Here is a 13,587-nt window from a genome sequence, read left to right on the forward strand (position 1 = left end):
GAATTAATTCTACTCTTCAGATATGAGCATATTTTACTGAAACATAACCTAATATATTTTGTATCTCCATAGTGGAGTCATTTAAATCAGAAATAAATATGAGAAAATACAATGCCATTAATGAATAAAAGGTTTTGTAAGAGTGGAGTATGTATTTACTGCAATATGTATGATAGACTGGATGTTTTTTAATGGTGTCTCCGCCTCTGGATGTTTTTGGGTCAGACAGAGTTTACTGCAACTCCAACAGGCAGGGCGGAACTGCTGTTTGCAGTATGTCGAAGGAAGACGGACAGTCGGGCACAGTCACAGCTTAACTACACAGCTAAATGATTAGTTAACATGCCAGTGTGCTAGGTTTAAATATCCAGTTCTTGTAACGACATCGCGGATACCGTCGCGACTTGTTTCTGCGTGTTTTGGAAGTGTTTGAACTTCCCTCACATTCTCGCCACCGTATTTTCACGAAGGGAGGCGGCGGTGGAGCGCTCGGCAGCCATCTTTGGACCTGCCTGGGAGTGGGATTCGACTATTCTGGCACCCCAGTTACTTCGAGGGTGGGGATTTTAACCTACAGTAATTCACAAATCTGCGTGTTTTAACCGACTGACAGCGTCAAGAATCACCAGGATTCAGCGGAGGAAGTCACCACGCCGGGGATGAAACAGGAAGAAGACTTTTATAATCCCAAACTGTTGTGAATTACACGACATTCTCGACAGTGCTGAAACCTGGCCTGTCAGGAGACGGTGAGTTCAGCTAACTGGCTAAGCTAACTTAGCAAACATCACACAGGTTAGCTTGCTAATTTAGCAATTTCTGGTTAGTGACTCTTAAAGTTAGTTTAATTTTATATCAGTCGCGTAGTTTATCCGCTACTCCTGTTGTAAATACGTCACGTATGTTGCTTGTATTGTTAAGTCATATGACACGTAACTTAGCCTAGCTAACGTTAAGTTTGGTGTGTAGCTAACATTACAGCCAACGTTGGCTAGTTTGGGAGCTCCTGAAACATCTGATTTGTTTGCGCACACATGATAGTGTTGTTGGGTTTTTACATTTCGGACTCAGTCGGTTTGATTTACTTGTTTGACAGTAGAAACAGCTGTTGGAGATTGACAACTTTCAGAAAATCCCTCTTAAGTGCTTTCTCTAATTCCACTTGTGTTGCAACTCCAGTGAGGCATTACCTAGCCACAGGTAACACAGGACATAACGCAGTAGGTAAGGCTGGGCTGCTCCTTTACCCCAGATACGACAGTGTTGGGCAAACATTGGTCATTTGATGGTGGTTTATTTTTTAGAGCATTAAAGCTACAGTTCAAGTGTCAACCTCCCACACAGATTAACTCTTATTAGGCCCATTTGCTGTCTTACTCTATAAATGTACTGTAATATAGGCCTGTACACAATCGTACGTCTTTGGTTTTTGTTCCCTTGACATGGGTGGTACAGATAAAAGAAACACTGGTGGTTGACACTGTGTGACTGTGTTTTTGTGCAATGGATTGAGCTGCCAAAAGGAAATGACTTAACTGACCACCATTACTGATAAGTGTAAACTGCGTACTTGCCTCTAAAAGTGAAGGCATTTCATAAAGATAAATGAACTGTATTACATGAAAGCTTTATAAACTTCCTTTCTCTGTGTCTAGACTAAAATTGTAATACTTGCCTATAAGCATGTCATTGCTGTTAAGTCAAGAAAGATAATCACTACTCAAAATGCTCACCAGGGCCTCCTCCTACCTCCCTATAGCTCTGCGAACAGGAAATGCAGTGCAGTGAGGGCATACATTGGGAATTCCAGCCCTCCAGCTTTGTTGTCCTGTCCTGCTGCATTCTTGTGCATATGTGTGCGCTAGTTAGAACGCAAGGATGTTTTATGGAGGTATCAGTTATCATCACTCACTTTTGTGCTCACGTGTCCCCTGTTGAAAATGCCATCATGAGATATGACAACAAAGCTCATTCATGAGCAACAATGTAGTAAAGAACAATGGCAATAAAGAGGCACAGTCTCACATGGTAATGAGGCTTTATTTCAGGGCCGTGGCTGCATCTGTGTGAAATAGTGAGTTGTTCAGTGTTGTTGTGAGACAAAAGATGTCTGCTTGAACTGGGGGCTGTTTCTCCCAGGCTTGGAAAGAAGTCTTGTGACTCTAGCGTCAGCTCTGCATCTGTTTGCAGCTGATCATCTGAGCCGCATGGACTCAGTAAACTTTCCTCAGTGATCTTTTACAGTCTACATCTGTATTACAGCAGTGTAGCTCTGTAACAAACAATGTAATAGGCTGAAAATCGTTAAAAGTTTAGGTCTGGCAGTGGAGTTGTCGACCTGGGCTATATTCTGTCAGTTTCTTTAATAGTAAAACGTTAAAGGAGCATTTGAGATAGCCTAAGGCCAGTTCACACACTGTACTGTGGATATTTTCAGTATTTTCACTGTCAGACGAAAATGTGTTTACACCCTTATCCTGTCCAGTAAGGTTGATGGGTATCCTGCATACCCAGGATGTTATGTTTTTGGGAAGGCACACTGCTTGTTCAGTTTTTTAACAGAGCAGGCCCCACAAACAAATTATTTATCTGGTTGTATTGTCATGTTACAGCTGTGGATATCTCAGAACTATGACAAATTAAACCAGAACCAAACACATGGCTAAAAAACAACTATAAATAATTGGGAGTAGGTGTTTTGTGATTTTTGGTGTACTGATCCTTTAATCACTTGTGGGAAGGTTATGTGGATAATGTTTGGTATGTTTGAGAACGTGTGTTTACCGAGTACTTACAGGTTTAACAAGTAGTCCTATCACTGGAATGCTTTGTTTCAGTTCAGGCATCTGTCTTGCAGTGAAGCAGCGTGTTGTTAGTTTGGTTTCTTTGTTCGAGCTAGAAATTGACAGCTGCGAGACGGTTCTTTGTGTCCTTCTCACATCTGTCCGTCTGCATACCCGTCAGTGAAGGTGTGAGGGGAGTTTGTCAGGACACAGCCCACTGATTCCCTTACCATGGTTTCTGTTACTATGGAAACAGGAGACTTATCTCTTGCTACCTCAGGATTTCCGACTGGCCATTCTCCACATTTGCACCTGACATCATGGTTCAGTTCATGTTTTGCCTAGCCTTCCTTGCTCTGGTTAATAGGCTCTGCTACACACATATGTTTAACGAGAGAGCTGTGTGAATATAGCATAATATCACCAGTGTGAAGGAACTTAATAGTAATGTAGGGAATTGTTTATATTTCCTCAAAACATCCACATTAACTTGTACTACTCTGCTACTGTTGTGTGTTTTTCCAGTCTTCTAATTCTTGTCTTTCCTTGTTCTTTTAGTTCTGAACACATATGAGACCACTGTCCTGCAGATGAGCCATCGGTGGGGGCTTTCAAGTCGCTGTCGCAGACCCAGATAGTTCCTGGCGGCAGCGGCATTGCCCCCCATCTCCCCAGTATGCCCACCAGCAGTCGGGCGGGGAGCCTGAAGGACCCCGAAATTGCTGAGCTCTTCTTCAAGGAAGACCCAGAGAAGCTCTACTCAGATCTTCGTGAGATCGGACATGGCAGCTTTGGTGCTGTATATTTTGTAAGTGTACAATATAAGGTTATGGGCCAGGCCTGAGCAACTGTTCTTTTAACCATAAAGCTCTTTAGATCCTTATAACATTTCAGAATATCTCAGGAGGACACAGTCACACCAATGTGTTATGTACTTGTCATTCAGGCACGGGATGTGCGGACAAATGAGGTGGTGGCCATCAAGAAGATGTCTTACAGTGGAAAGCAGTCCACTGAGGTATGATAGCTTTCACTCACCTATATCAAGTTAACAGGCAGTCGTTACTGCAATTTTTGTTTTGTTAGTCGTTACTGACGTCTAATTTGTGTGATTTTAACAGAAATGGCAAGACATCATCAAGGAGGTGAAATTCCTGCAGAGGATACAACATCCAAACAGCATAGAGTACAAAGGATGTTACCTGCGAGAGCACACTGCTTGGGTAAGATTGAGCATGATATCTAAAATGTATTAATCACTGATTGATAAAGACAAACAAAGCCAGACAACATACTCTATTTCATTACAGCTGGTAATGGAGTACTGTCTGGGCTCTGCTTCAGATTTGTTAGAAGGTGAGTTGAAAACCTTTGCACTCCTGATCATTGCACAAGGCTGCATGGCTACAAGCAGAGAAGATAGTCTCCCCCTTTCAAGTTTATCCTCATCACTTCTCTCTTGATTCACATTGCTGTTGGTGAATGTATCCCTTCCAGTTCACAAGAAACCTCTGCAAGAAGTGGAAATAGCTGCAATTACCCATGGTGCTCTTCAAGGGTTGGCTTACCTTCACTCCCACAACATGATTCACCGGTGAGTGTTTCAAGTGTTTGGGAGCATACTGGGCTGATGCCCTCTGGCGTTTTGTCTTTTGCGCGGAGCTGTAATCATTTGCTCTTATGTGTTTCGACAGAGATATCAAGGCAGGAAATGTCTTGCTGACAGAGCCAGGGCAGGTAAAACTAGCAGATTTTGGTTCCGCCTCCATCGCCTGTCCCGCCAACTCCTTTGTTGGGACTCCATATTGGTACGTAACAAAACATGCATGTTATCTGTTATTGCAGATTTGTCGTTAAATTGCCATTTACGTATATTTATTTTGCTGACTGCATTTTTTTTAGGATGGCCCCAGAAGTCATTTTAGCCATGGATGAGGGCCAGTATGATGGAAAGGTAGACATTTGGTCTTTGGGAATAACCTGCATTGAATTAGGTATGATCACTGTAGCGTATGGCAAGATACACATCTAAGATTTCATTTGTTGTTGTATGGCTTGCATCCACATCTATCTCATTTTACACTTTTGTAAACATGTCATTGCCAGCATTTGTTTTGCTCACTGTTAATAACTGAGTAATGTTGCTCTTTCTTCCACTCATAATTTAATTTTTTTTTCTGACTCCTTGATGTGACCCGCTACTTGGGCTGCAGCTGAGAGGAAGCCTCCACTGTTCAACATGAATGCAATGAGTGCCTTATACCATATAGCACAGAATGAGAGCCCCACGCTGCAGTCCAGTGAATGGTGAGTTAAGCATTAAATTTCTAAGAGCTGGTTTGGGGCTGGGCAATTTAATGGTATTATTTTGATATCATGATATGAGACAAGATACTGTCTTAGATTTTGGATATTGTGACATTGTTAGGGCTGTCTTGTCATGGTTTGAAAGGCTGCGTAACAGTAAAGTGATGTTATTTTCTGAATTTACCAGATTGTTGTAGTTGTTCTATTCTTTTCCCTGTAGTCATTATATCCACATTGCTGATGATGATATATCAAAAATCTCACTGTATAAATATTTTGTGAAACCACCGATTATTGACCCTTAAATTTTGTCGCAATATCGATATCGAGGCATTTATTACAAACAATTGTGATATTTAATTTTGTGTATTATTTCTTGAGTCCATAAAATAACTAAAATTACTGCCTTTTTCTACGTTTCATTTCTCAACTTTAGGACGGACTATTTCCGAAACTTTGTAGATTCTTGCCTTCAGAAAATTCCCCAGGACAGGCCAAACTCTGAGGAGCTCTTAAAGGTAAGAATCAAAAAATGGCTACGACAGATGATGTTTTAGAAATCGGGCTTTTAATACAAGACGTCTTTTCATGTGTTCATCCCCCAGCATGCATTTGTCCAACGTGAGCGACCGGAGTCAGTTCTTATAGACCTGATAAGTCGGACTAAGGATGCAGTGCGGGAGCTTGACAATCTGCAGTATCGCAAGATGAAGAAGATCTTGTTTCAGGAAGCCCACAACGGCCCCACAACAGAGGCACAAGATGAAGAGGAGGTCTGTCATGTTCTCTGTCGTCTCTAGCTCAGCTGTGTTGTATTTTGTAGTATTGTGTCATACTATGTCATACGAGAGCTGTGTTATAACTGTGTTATTATCTGCTGTGTGTGTGTGTTACTTTTAGGAGCCAGAACACAGTGTGGGTAGGACGGGTACAGTGAACAGCGTGGGGAGCAACCAATCCATACCCAGTATGTCAATCAGTGCCAGTTCCCAGAGCAGCTCCGTCAACAGTCTAACAGATGCAGGTGATGACAAGAGCGAGGTGGACATGGAGGGAGACCACACAGTCATGTCCAACAGCTCTGTGATACACCTCAAACCAGTAAGATGTTCAGGTTCCAGTCTGACCTGCAGCTTTGTCCTGTTATATTTTGTACTCTGTTTAAAATTAATTATAGTAACATGAACATGAGAAGTAAGTTTCATCTCTTCAGTATTTTGTTCTGCTGTTCACATGTTCTGTGTATTTTTTGCCTGCCCTCCAGGAGGAAGAGACATATAATAAAGAGACAGAGCCTAACACCCGACCAACTGAGCCACAGTCTCCGCCTGCACACACTCCACGGCCAAAACGGAACCGCGAACACTTTGCTACTATACGCACAGCCTCAGTGGTAATAATACAGTCATTATACTTGCAGATCAAATAAGAAAATGGCTAAATGACTCTTTGTATAGCTGCTAGAAATTTCCCACATCTGTGTGTTGTTCACAGGCAAAAATCTCTTGACATATGTTCTTTTTGATCATTGAATGCTTTTGCTTTAAGGTCAGAAAGTAGTCATTTTGAGTATTTATGCACTTGAAAAAATAGTTGTCCATTTTTTCCCACAGTGTTGTTAGCGCACGTACATGTAGTACGTGAAAAACATGTTCTTTTCTCCCACAACAGTATTAAGAGAATCTCTGCCTTGTTTTTGCCAGCTCACTCGCCAGATTAAGGAGCACGAGCAGGATTCGGAGTTAAGAGAGCAAATATTAGGCTACAAGCGCATGAGGCGACAGCACCAGAAGCAGCTGATGGCTCTGGAAAACAAGCTGAAGGCTGAGATGGATGAGCACAGACTTCGCCTGGACAAGGAGCTGGAGAACCAGAGGAACAGCTTTGCCCAGGAGATGGAGAAATTGATCAAGAAGCACCAGGGGTCCATGGAGAAAGATGTACGCTTTCAACTCATTAAGTGTTCACTGAAGATTTACAAAGCACTGGCTATCATTTTATGTAAACTGATTATGATGTGCATCTCTCTATCAGGCAAAAACCTTTACCAATGACGAAAAGAAGTTCCAGCAGCATATTCAGAGTCAGCAGAAGAAGGAGCTCAGTAGCTTCCTGGAGTCCCAGAAACGGGAATACAAACTTCGGAAGGAACAACTCAAAGAGGTAGGGGGATCCAGGCATTCCTGCTCCATACGTTTATCAGCAAATAGCTGTCTGTCAGTGCTATAAAGTCTGTTCTACTAATGATCTGCAATCTTTCTTCTGTTTAGGAGTTGAATGAAAACCAGTCAACACCCAAGAAAGAAAAGCAGGAGTGGTTGTCCAAGCAGAAGGAGAACTTCCAACACTTCCAAGCAGAGGAAGAGGCCAACTTACAGCGCAGACAGAGGCAGTATCTGGAGCTGGAGTGCCGCAGGTTCAAACGGAGGATCTTGATTGCTCGCCACAATATTGAACAGGACTTAGTGCGTGAGGTCAGTGCTCTGTCTCCTACTTTGTACTGCTGAGTCTCAAATGTTACAAATATTAAAGGTCCAGTGTGTAGGATTTAGGGATGAAGTTGCAGATGTGAAACTTCTCCTATTTGGCCCAGCATGTAGGAGAAATACTGTGGCCGACACAAAAATGCAAATGGCTATATCTGGAGCCAGTGTTTAGTTTTTTTAAGGTAACAACATCACAATTCCTAGTTTCAGGTCATTATACACTAATGAAAACATAGTTCCAAATATTATAAGCCATTTCTGCCAGTATTTCCACCTAAAACCTACACACTTGACCTTTAATTAATCGATTAACAACCTGAAATTGAGTTATCTTTGATTCGTGACAGTCTCATCTCTTTTGTCATTTGTCCCTCCATGTGCACGTAATTAGGAGCTAAACAAGCGTCAGACCCAGAAGGACTTGGAACATGCCATGCTTCTCCGGCACCATGAGTCCATGCAAGAACTGGAGTTCCGCCAGCTCAACACCATCCAAAAGACGAGGGCTGAGCTCATCCGCCTGCAGCACCAGACGGAGCTCACCAATCAGCAGGAGTACAACAAGAGGAGGGAGAGGGAACTTCGACGCAAACACGTTATGGAAGTTCGCCAGCAGCCCAAGAGCCTCAAGGTGAGAACTCGGCCTGTGAGCGTGCATGTCCGTTGAATATTCAGCAGATACTTCTTATTTTACTGATAATGAATGGATGCTCTTGGCACTTGTATGATCGGCCATTTGTCAGGTGGACGTGTTTTTCTTTTTGAATAAGCCGAGATGTGAGTGTGAAATACATTATTTTCTAATTAGAATTTTCCCTGTAACATAGTCCAAAGAGCTACAGATCAAGAAGCAGTTCCAGGACACATGTAAGATCCAGACAAGGCAGTACAAAGCACTGAGGAACCATCTGTTGGAGACCACACCAAAGTCAGAGCACAAGGCTGTCCTTAAACGGCTGAAGCAGGAGCAGCACCGCAAACTTGCCATCTTGGCAGAGCAGTATGACCACTCCATCAATGAGATGCTTTCCACACAGGCGGTGAGTCTGGGAATTCCAGGAGTGCAGAATCCTTAAGTTGAGAAATAAAACCATAAAGGTGCCACCCAATTTACATTTTACCACATTTAAAGGATGTGTCCAAGTCAGTTATGGTTGTTTATGTCTTTTTTTTTACTTGCTGGATCCTGATCTTCTCTCTGTTCCTGTAGCTCCGTCTGGATGAGACTCAGGAGGCTCAGTGCCAAGGCCTACGAATGCAGCTACAGCAGGAGCTGGAGCTTCTCAACGCCTACCAGAGCAAGATCAAGATGCAGACAGATGCCCAGCACGACCGTGAGAGGAAGGACCTGGAGCAGAGGGTTTCACTCCGAAGGGCCCTGCTGGAACAGAAGGTTCTCCTCCTATAAATCATTCTTTTGTGGAGATTTACATCAGTCTGGCTTTATGATTATTGGCAAGATTTGGGATTTGGCAGTACTTCCATCCTAAAAGCCCAGCGCACTCACACAGGTTGTCAGTTACTCTAATTTATTAGACTTGCTCTGGTTAAAGGGGGGCAAAACTTTACCAGGATTTATGTGCGGTCAGCGGAGTGTGTATGCACCAGTGCAAATGATATAGATGTATTTTTTTAGCCCTAACAGGTGCAACAGCATTAACAGAACAACGTTTAACTCATTCCTGGAGAGGTTTATTAAGGGAAGATAGGTGAAAACCCTGAAACTAAGGCAGCTAAATGGAATTTAGCATTCATTAGTTTTATTATTTACACATTTGTGTTCCCTTAACAGGGTTGACAGATTAACAGTGGGTGTGAAAATGGTTTTTTTAACCTTTTACATTATGGTTTTTATTTGCTACATATGCACTGTAGATGGATGCCAGTATAGCGCAGTGCATTTAAATGGATCTGCCAACTATAAAGCACTAAGATTTGTAAAGATTGTCAATTACTAATTCTCTTTTTTTTTTTACTTTGTGCTGTAGATTGAGGAGGAGATGATGTCCTTGCAAAATGAACGCTTGGAGCGAATCCGCAGCCTGCTGGAACGTCAAGCCCGAGAGGTCGAGGCTTTCGACTCAGAGAGCATGCGCCTGGGTTTCAGCAACATGGTGCTATCAAACATCTCCCCAGATGCCCACAACAATAGCTTTCCGGGGGCTCCAGCGAGTTGGAGTCACCATCAGCAGCAGCACCAACCTGGGGGCTCTCAAGGGTCACACTGGGGCAGTGGCGGTTCGAGCGCAGGGTCAAGCCACCACGGCAGCCATCACCACTATCACTCCAGTCCGGGAGGGGCACCTATGCAGCAAGGCTGGGGGCAGGGAGGAGGGGCTCCATCACCATGGGGCCACCCATCAGCAGGATCCCTGGTCTCCCGCAGCAGCGGAGGTGTACAGAACAGCCCCCAAGCAATGGGAAGGACACCCTCAGGAGGGCGCAGTGAGCAGAGCATGAGCAGGAGTACCAGTGTCACCTCTCAGATATCTAACGGGTCCCATCTTTCCTACACATAGATCCCCTGTCAGCCCTGGAGTCCGAATTTGAGCGTGGAGATGTAGAATTCAACAGCTGAACGGAGCGTTGGCTGAGCTCTGCTGCTCTGTTTCCTCTCTGCGACCCCCCCCCCGTCTCTCCCGTGTACAGATGTGGATGTGCGATGAAATAAATGTTGCTCAGGTCAAAAGGGCTGGAAGAGACGCAGACCGTCCTCACGGCAGTTTATCGGCACACATACAGATCCTTAAATTTATGTTACATAAGCAATTTGAGTGTCAACACATATTACTCCCATTTGTTTTTATTTACAGCTCTCTCCTGGGGAATTTTTAAGATATATGTTTTTGTGCTATTCACAGCCATTGCTCTCATTTTGCACATGAAACACTGTTAAAAAAGCCTTTGACACGTGTTAGCTATGTCCTTAGAAATGTGGTATCAAACAATCACAGTAAGAGGGGACGCCCTTCTTTCACTCTCCCAATTCATATTCAGTTATACACTGGTCGACTCTGACGGTGGTTAAAAACTCAGCGGACCTAACTAAAGAGGCTTTGCTGATGTGATACCAGCCTGCTGTAATGGTCATTGTGATAAATTTCTCGCCTCCTTTTTTATTTAATTGTTTTACTCCACCTGATTTCCCGCTCATCAGCCAAAACTTTACAAATTCAGAGCCAAATAGAATAACGTTCAGGCTTACGCTACAACACTACTACAGTGCCTTTTAACCTTTGATTATGAAAACTGGTCTCAGATGTTTATAGTTTAATATTTTAAATCTCATCATCAGCTTATAATCAGTGCCAGCATATGTTAAGTTTGATTTTAGCTTCAGAGGTTCCACACACTTCTCTCAGATCAGTGTATTCACTGTGTATGCAGTAAAGTGGGTTTAAGTCTTATAAATGGTGAGGAATAGACTTGTGTTTATCACTAACTATATTTTTAGGTCTACAAGATCTTTAGAGAGGTGGTACTCTAGGGGTGGGGTTGGAAACCCCCGTGTTACAGAATATGTCATTGTACACATTTACAGGAGGAGCTGCGAGGGGGAAAGGAGACTCATTTGCCTTCAGAAACAATCCTAGTATTTACCTGTTGATTTTTATTAGTGCCTTTTTAAACTGCTGCCTTTTTCAAAGCACTTTATACAGCGGAATATGTGTAAAATTAATATTTGACTTCTTTTTCGCAAAGCACCTGGTGGATGAGTGTTTCGTCGGTACGTATGTAGTTAAGTTGAGGAGCTAACTTGTGCTGTGATTTTAGGAGCAATTTCCCAAGTACAGACAAGACAGAGACGTGCAGTGTGAGTGAAAGCACCCCCCCTTTCCTTCTGTATCTTTTACAGTGTTTTGAAACTGTAGCGGTTGTTATCTCCTCTGTGTGTTTATGCAGAGTTTTGATTGACTACAGGGCGTGAGGATGCTGCAGGCTTTTTAGACATGTTTTCATTTTCTGTAAAACAACTGAAGAGAGTCCATTATGTGCAGGCAGAAAGCTTTAGGTTATTGTCATGACCATGACAGCAGGCTCGGCACTAAGAAACTACAACACTGTTAAGAAATGTTGGGGCCCAGTTTAGTAACACTAAAAAATTAAAAAGGTGCTAAGTTATAAATGTTATACCATCTCATCAGAACCCCGAAGAAAGGGTGACTGAATCAAGCACACGCTCGCATGATAACATTGTATCATATACATCGAGTCAACGCACACTCTGTGAAAGCAGCCAAATCCAAAATAAATGTGGCAAAAAGCACTTAGGTATTCCTTTAATAGCTCTAGCAGCTCCTCTAATAATATCTGTCTGTGCTCGCTCCCTTCTCTCTGGTTTGTGGTTGAAATATCACTGGAGAAGTCAGTGCCCTTAAACCTTTTAACAGCCTCTCTTCTCAAGTTACATTTCCACACAGAGTTTGAAACATTTTGTTGAAAAGGCCATTAAGGATAATGATCCAGAGATATTAAGGATGCACGCTCCTTTTGAATCACAAAGCTGGAGTTAAATGTTCATATGTGTATATTTTATTAAAGAAAAACACTTAAAAACTAAACTCACATTTTAAGGAAATAATTTCTAAAACTAACTTTATTTAACTGACAGACCACACTGATATTAGCAAACCTTTCATTGTCTGGACGTAGCTCAGTGGAGGATATTCTCGGTTTTGTGCACACAGACAGAATGCTTCGTACGCACGTATTTGCCGTCATCTCCTTTTAAATGCCACTTCTTTAGTGAAGCAGTCGTCTCTGAGCATTATCACTGCAGAGTTCGCTCTCCCTCGCCGCACACGTTTGATCATTTGTCCCCGTTCCACTCTGATTCAGAGCCACCTTGTTTCAGATGCTGGCTCTCTCTGAATGTCATACTGTGATATATTCCTATCACATTTGAGGACACAAAAATGCTGGGGTCTTTTTCTTAAATAGGTGGGATGTTAATTTTCCACGTGTATATATCCTATCCTTGAAAGTATGCATTATATCAAGTTACACATGGTTTGGTCCCAAAACTCTTAGTTTTTTAAAATGCCGAATGACTCGTTCCAGCTACTGTAACACAGCAGGTTATATTCATCATTTCTTTTCTGATTTATTGATATTTGGTAGAGAAAAGGGGAATGTATTTATCGGAATCTTACCTTAAGTCAAAAGCCAAGGCCAAGAGTTTGAATGTTGGGCCAATGGAACCTCACATACATGCCAACCTTAAGTTTGTATGCACAACTTTTGTTCACTTTCATGTCAATGTTGTATGTGAGGGAGTCTGGAAATTGTTGTCAGTCATTGTCGGTCAGGAGACCTCTCCACAAACCTGGATTTTATTTTGTATTTGAATTATTATTTTTTTTTTTTTTTAACTTTAACGTTGATGTCAAATTTTATCCTACTGACTGAAAGCTTATGGGATACCGAACGAGAATCGGCAGCAAAAAAAAAAAAAAGGGCGATCCTTTCTATGGTCAAACACTGTGCCATACCTGAGTTGCCAATCCCAGATACCACTGCGTTGTCTCATCGTCATGGTTTTACCTATCAGTGGGCTGACGGCATGAAATGTATGAAACACAAAAACAAGTTGGGTGTGGTCTAGTGGCCAAAGTCAAAAAAAAAAAAAAGGCTTGAAATGATGTCACGGTGACAGGCAAATTATGAAAAGAGATTGCATTTCTTTGAAGATGTCAGTATTCTTCTTTGGCACATTACCACTACAACTCATAACCTGTATTAAAATGTATAGATGGTGGAACTTGTTATTGAATGTCAGAGAGATTATAAAGATACTACGTAAGAGATGGTAAAGTACTAAAAGTGGATTTTAATTGTGTAAAAAGATTCATAAAACAGAATAAAAATAAGATCAAATTTACTATTTTGTTTGTATTATATTTACCATTGTGTTGGCAGAGGGATATTGAACAGAAAATCAGCTGTAATAAAGTAATTTTAGTATAACTTGCCTCGTGTTTTCATTTACTTTTTTTGTCATATGTGGACTC

The 13,587-nt window shown here is 42.1% G+C and overlaps 1 protein-coding gene across 1 annotated transcript; it reads left to right on the forward strand.

Annotated features, from left to right (window-relative positions):
- The first annotated feature begins 515 nt into the window (after positions 1 to 515).
- On the forward strand, positions 516 to 12,296 carry taok1a (TAO kinase 1a). Its single transcript, XM_033631305.2, has 20 exons — positions 516 to 749; positions 3,342 to 3,591; positions 3,730 to 3,801; positions 3,905 to 4,006; positions 4,094 to 4,139; positions 4,281 to 4,377; positions 4,478 to 4,591; positions 4,686 to 4,777; positions 4,997 to 5,090; positions 5,527 to 5,608; positions 5,696 to 5,863; positions 5,991 to 6,191; positions 6,355 to 6,483; positions 6,794 to 7,030; positions 7,125 to 7,253; positions 7,361 to 7,564; positions 7,968 to 8,207; positions 8,404 to 8,616; positions 8,787 to 8,969; positions 9,565 to 12,296. Exons 2-20 carry the CDS (start codon positions 3,460 to 3,462, stop codon positions 10,093 to 10,095), a joined length of 3,066 nt encoding a protein of 1,021 aa, XP_033487196.1. The 5' UTR covers positions 516 to 749; positions 3,342 to 3,459; the 3' UTR covers positions 10,096 to 12,296.
- Positions 12,297 to 13,587: the final 1,291 nt, after the last annotated feature.

The sequence above is a fragment of the Epinephelus lanceolatus genome, chromosome 4 (genome assembly GCF_041903045.1).
Source record: "Epinephelus lanceolatus isolate andai-2023 chromosome 4, ASM4190304v1, whole genome shotgun sequence".
Lineage (NCBI taxonomy): Eukaryota > Metazoa > Chordata > Actinopteri > Perciformes > Serranidae > Epinephelus > Epinephelus lanceolatus.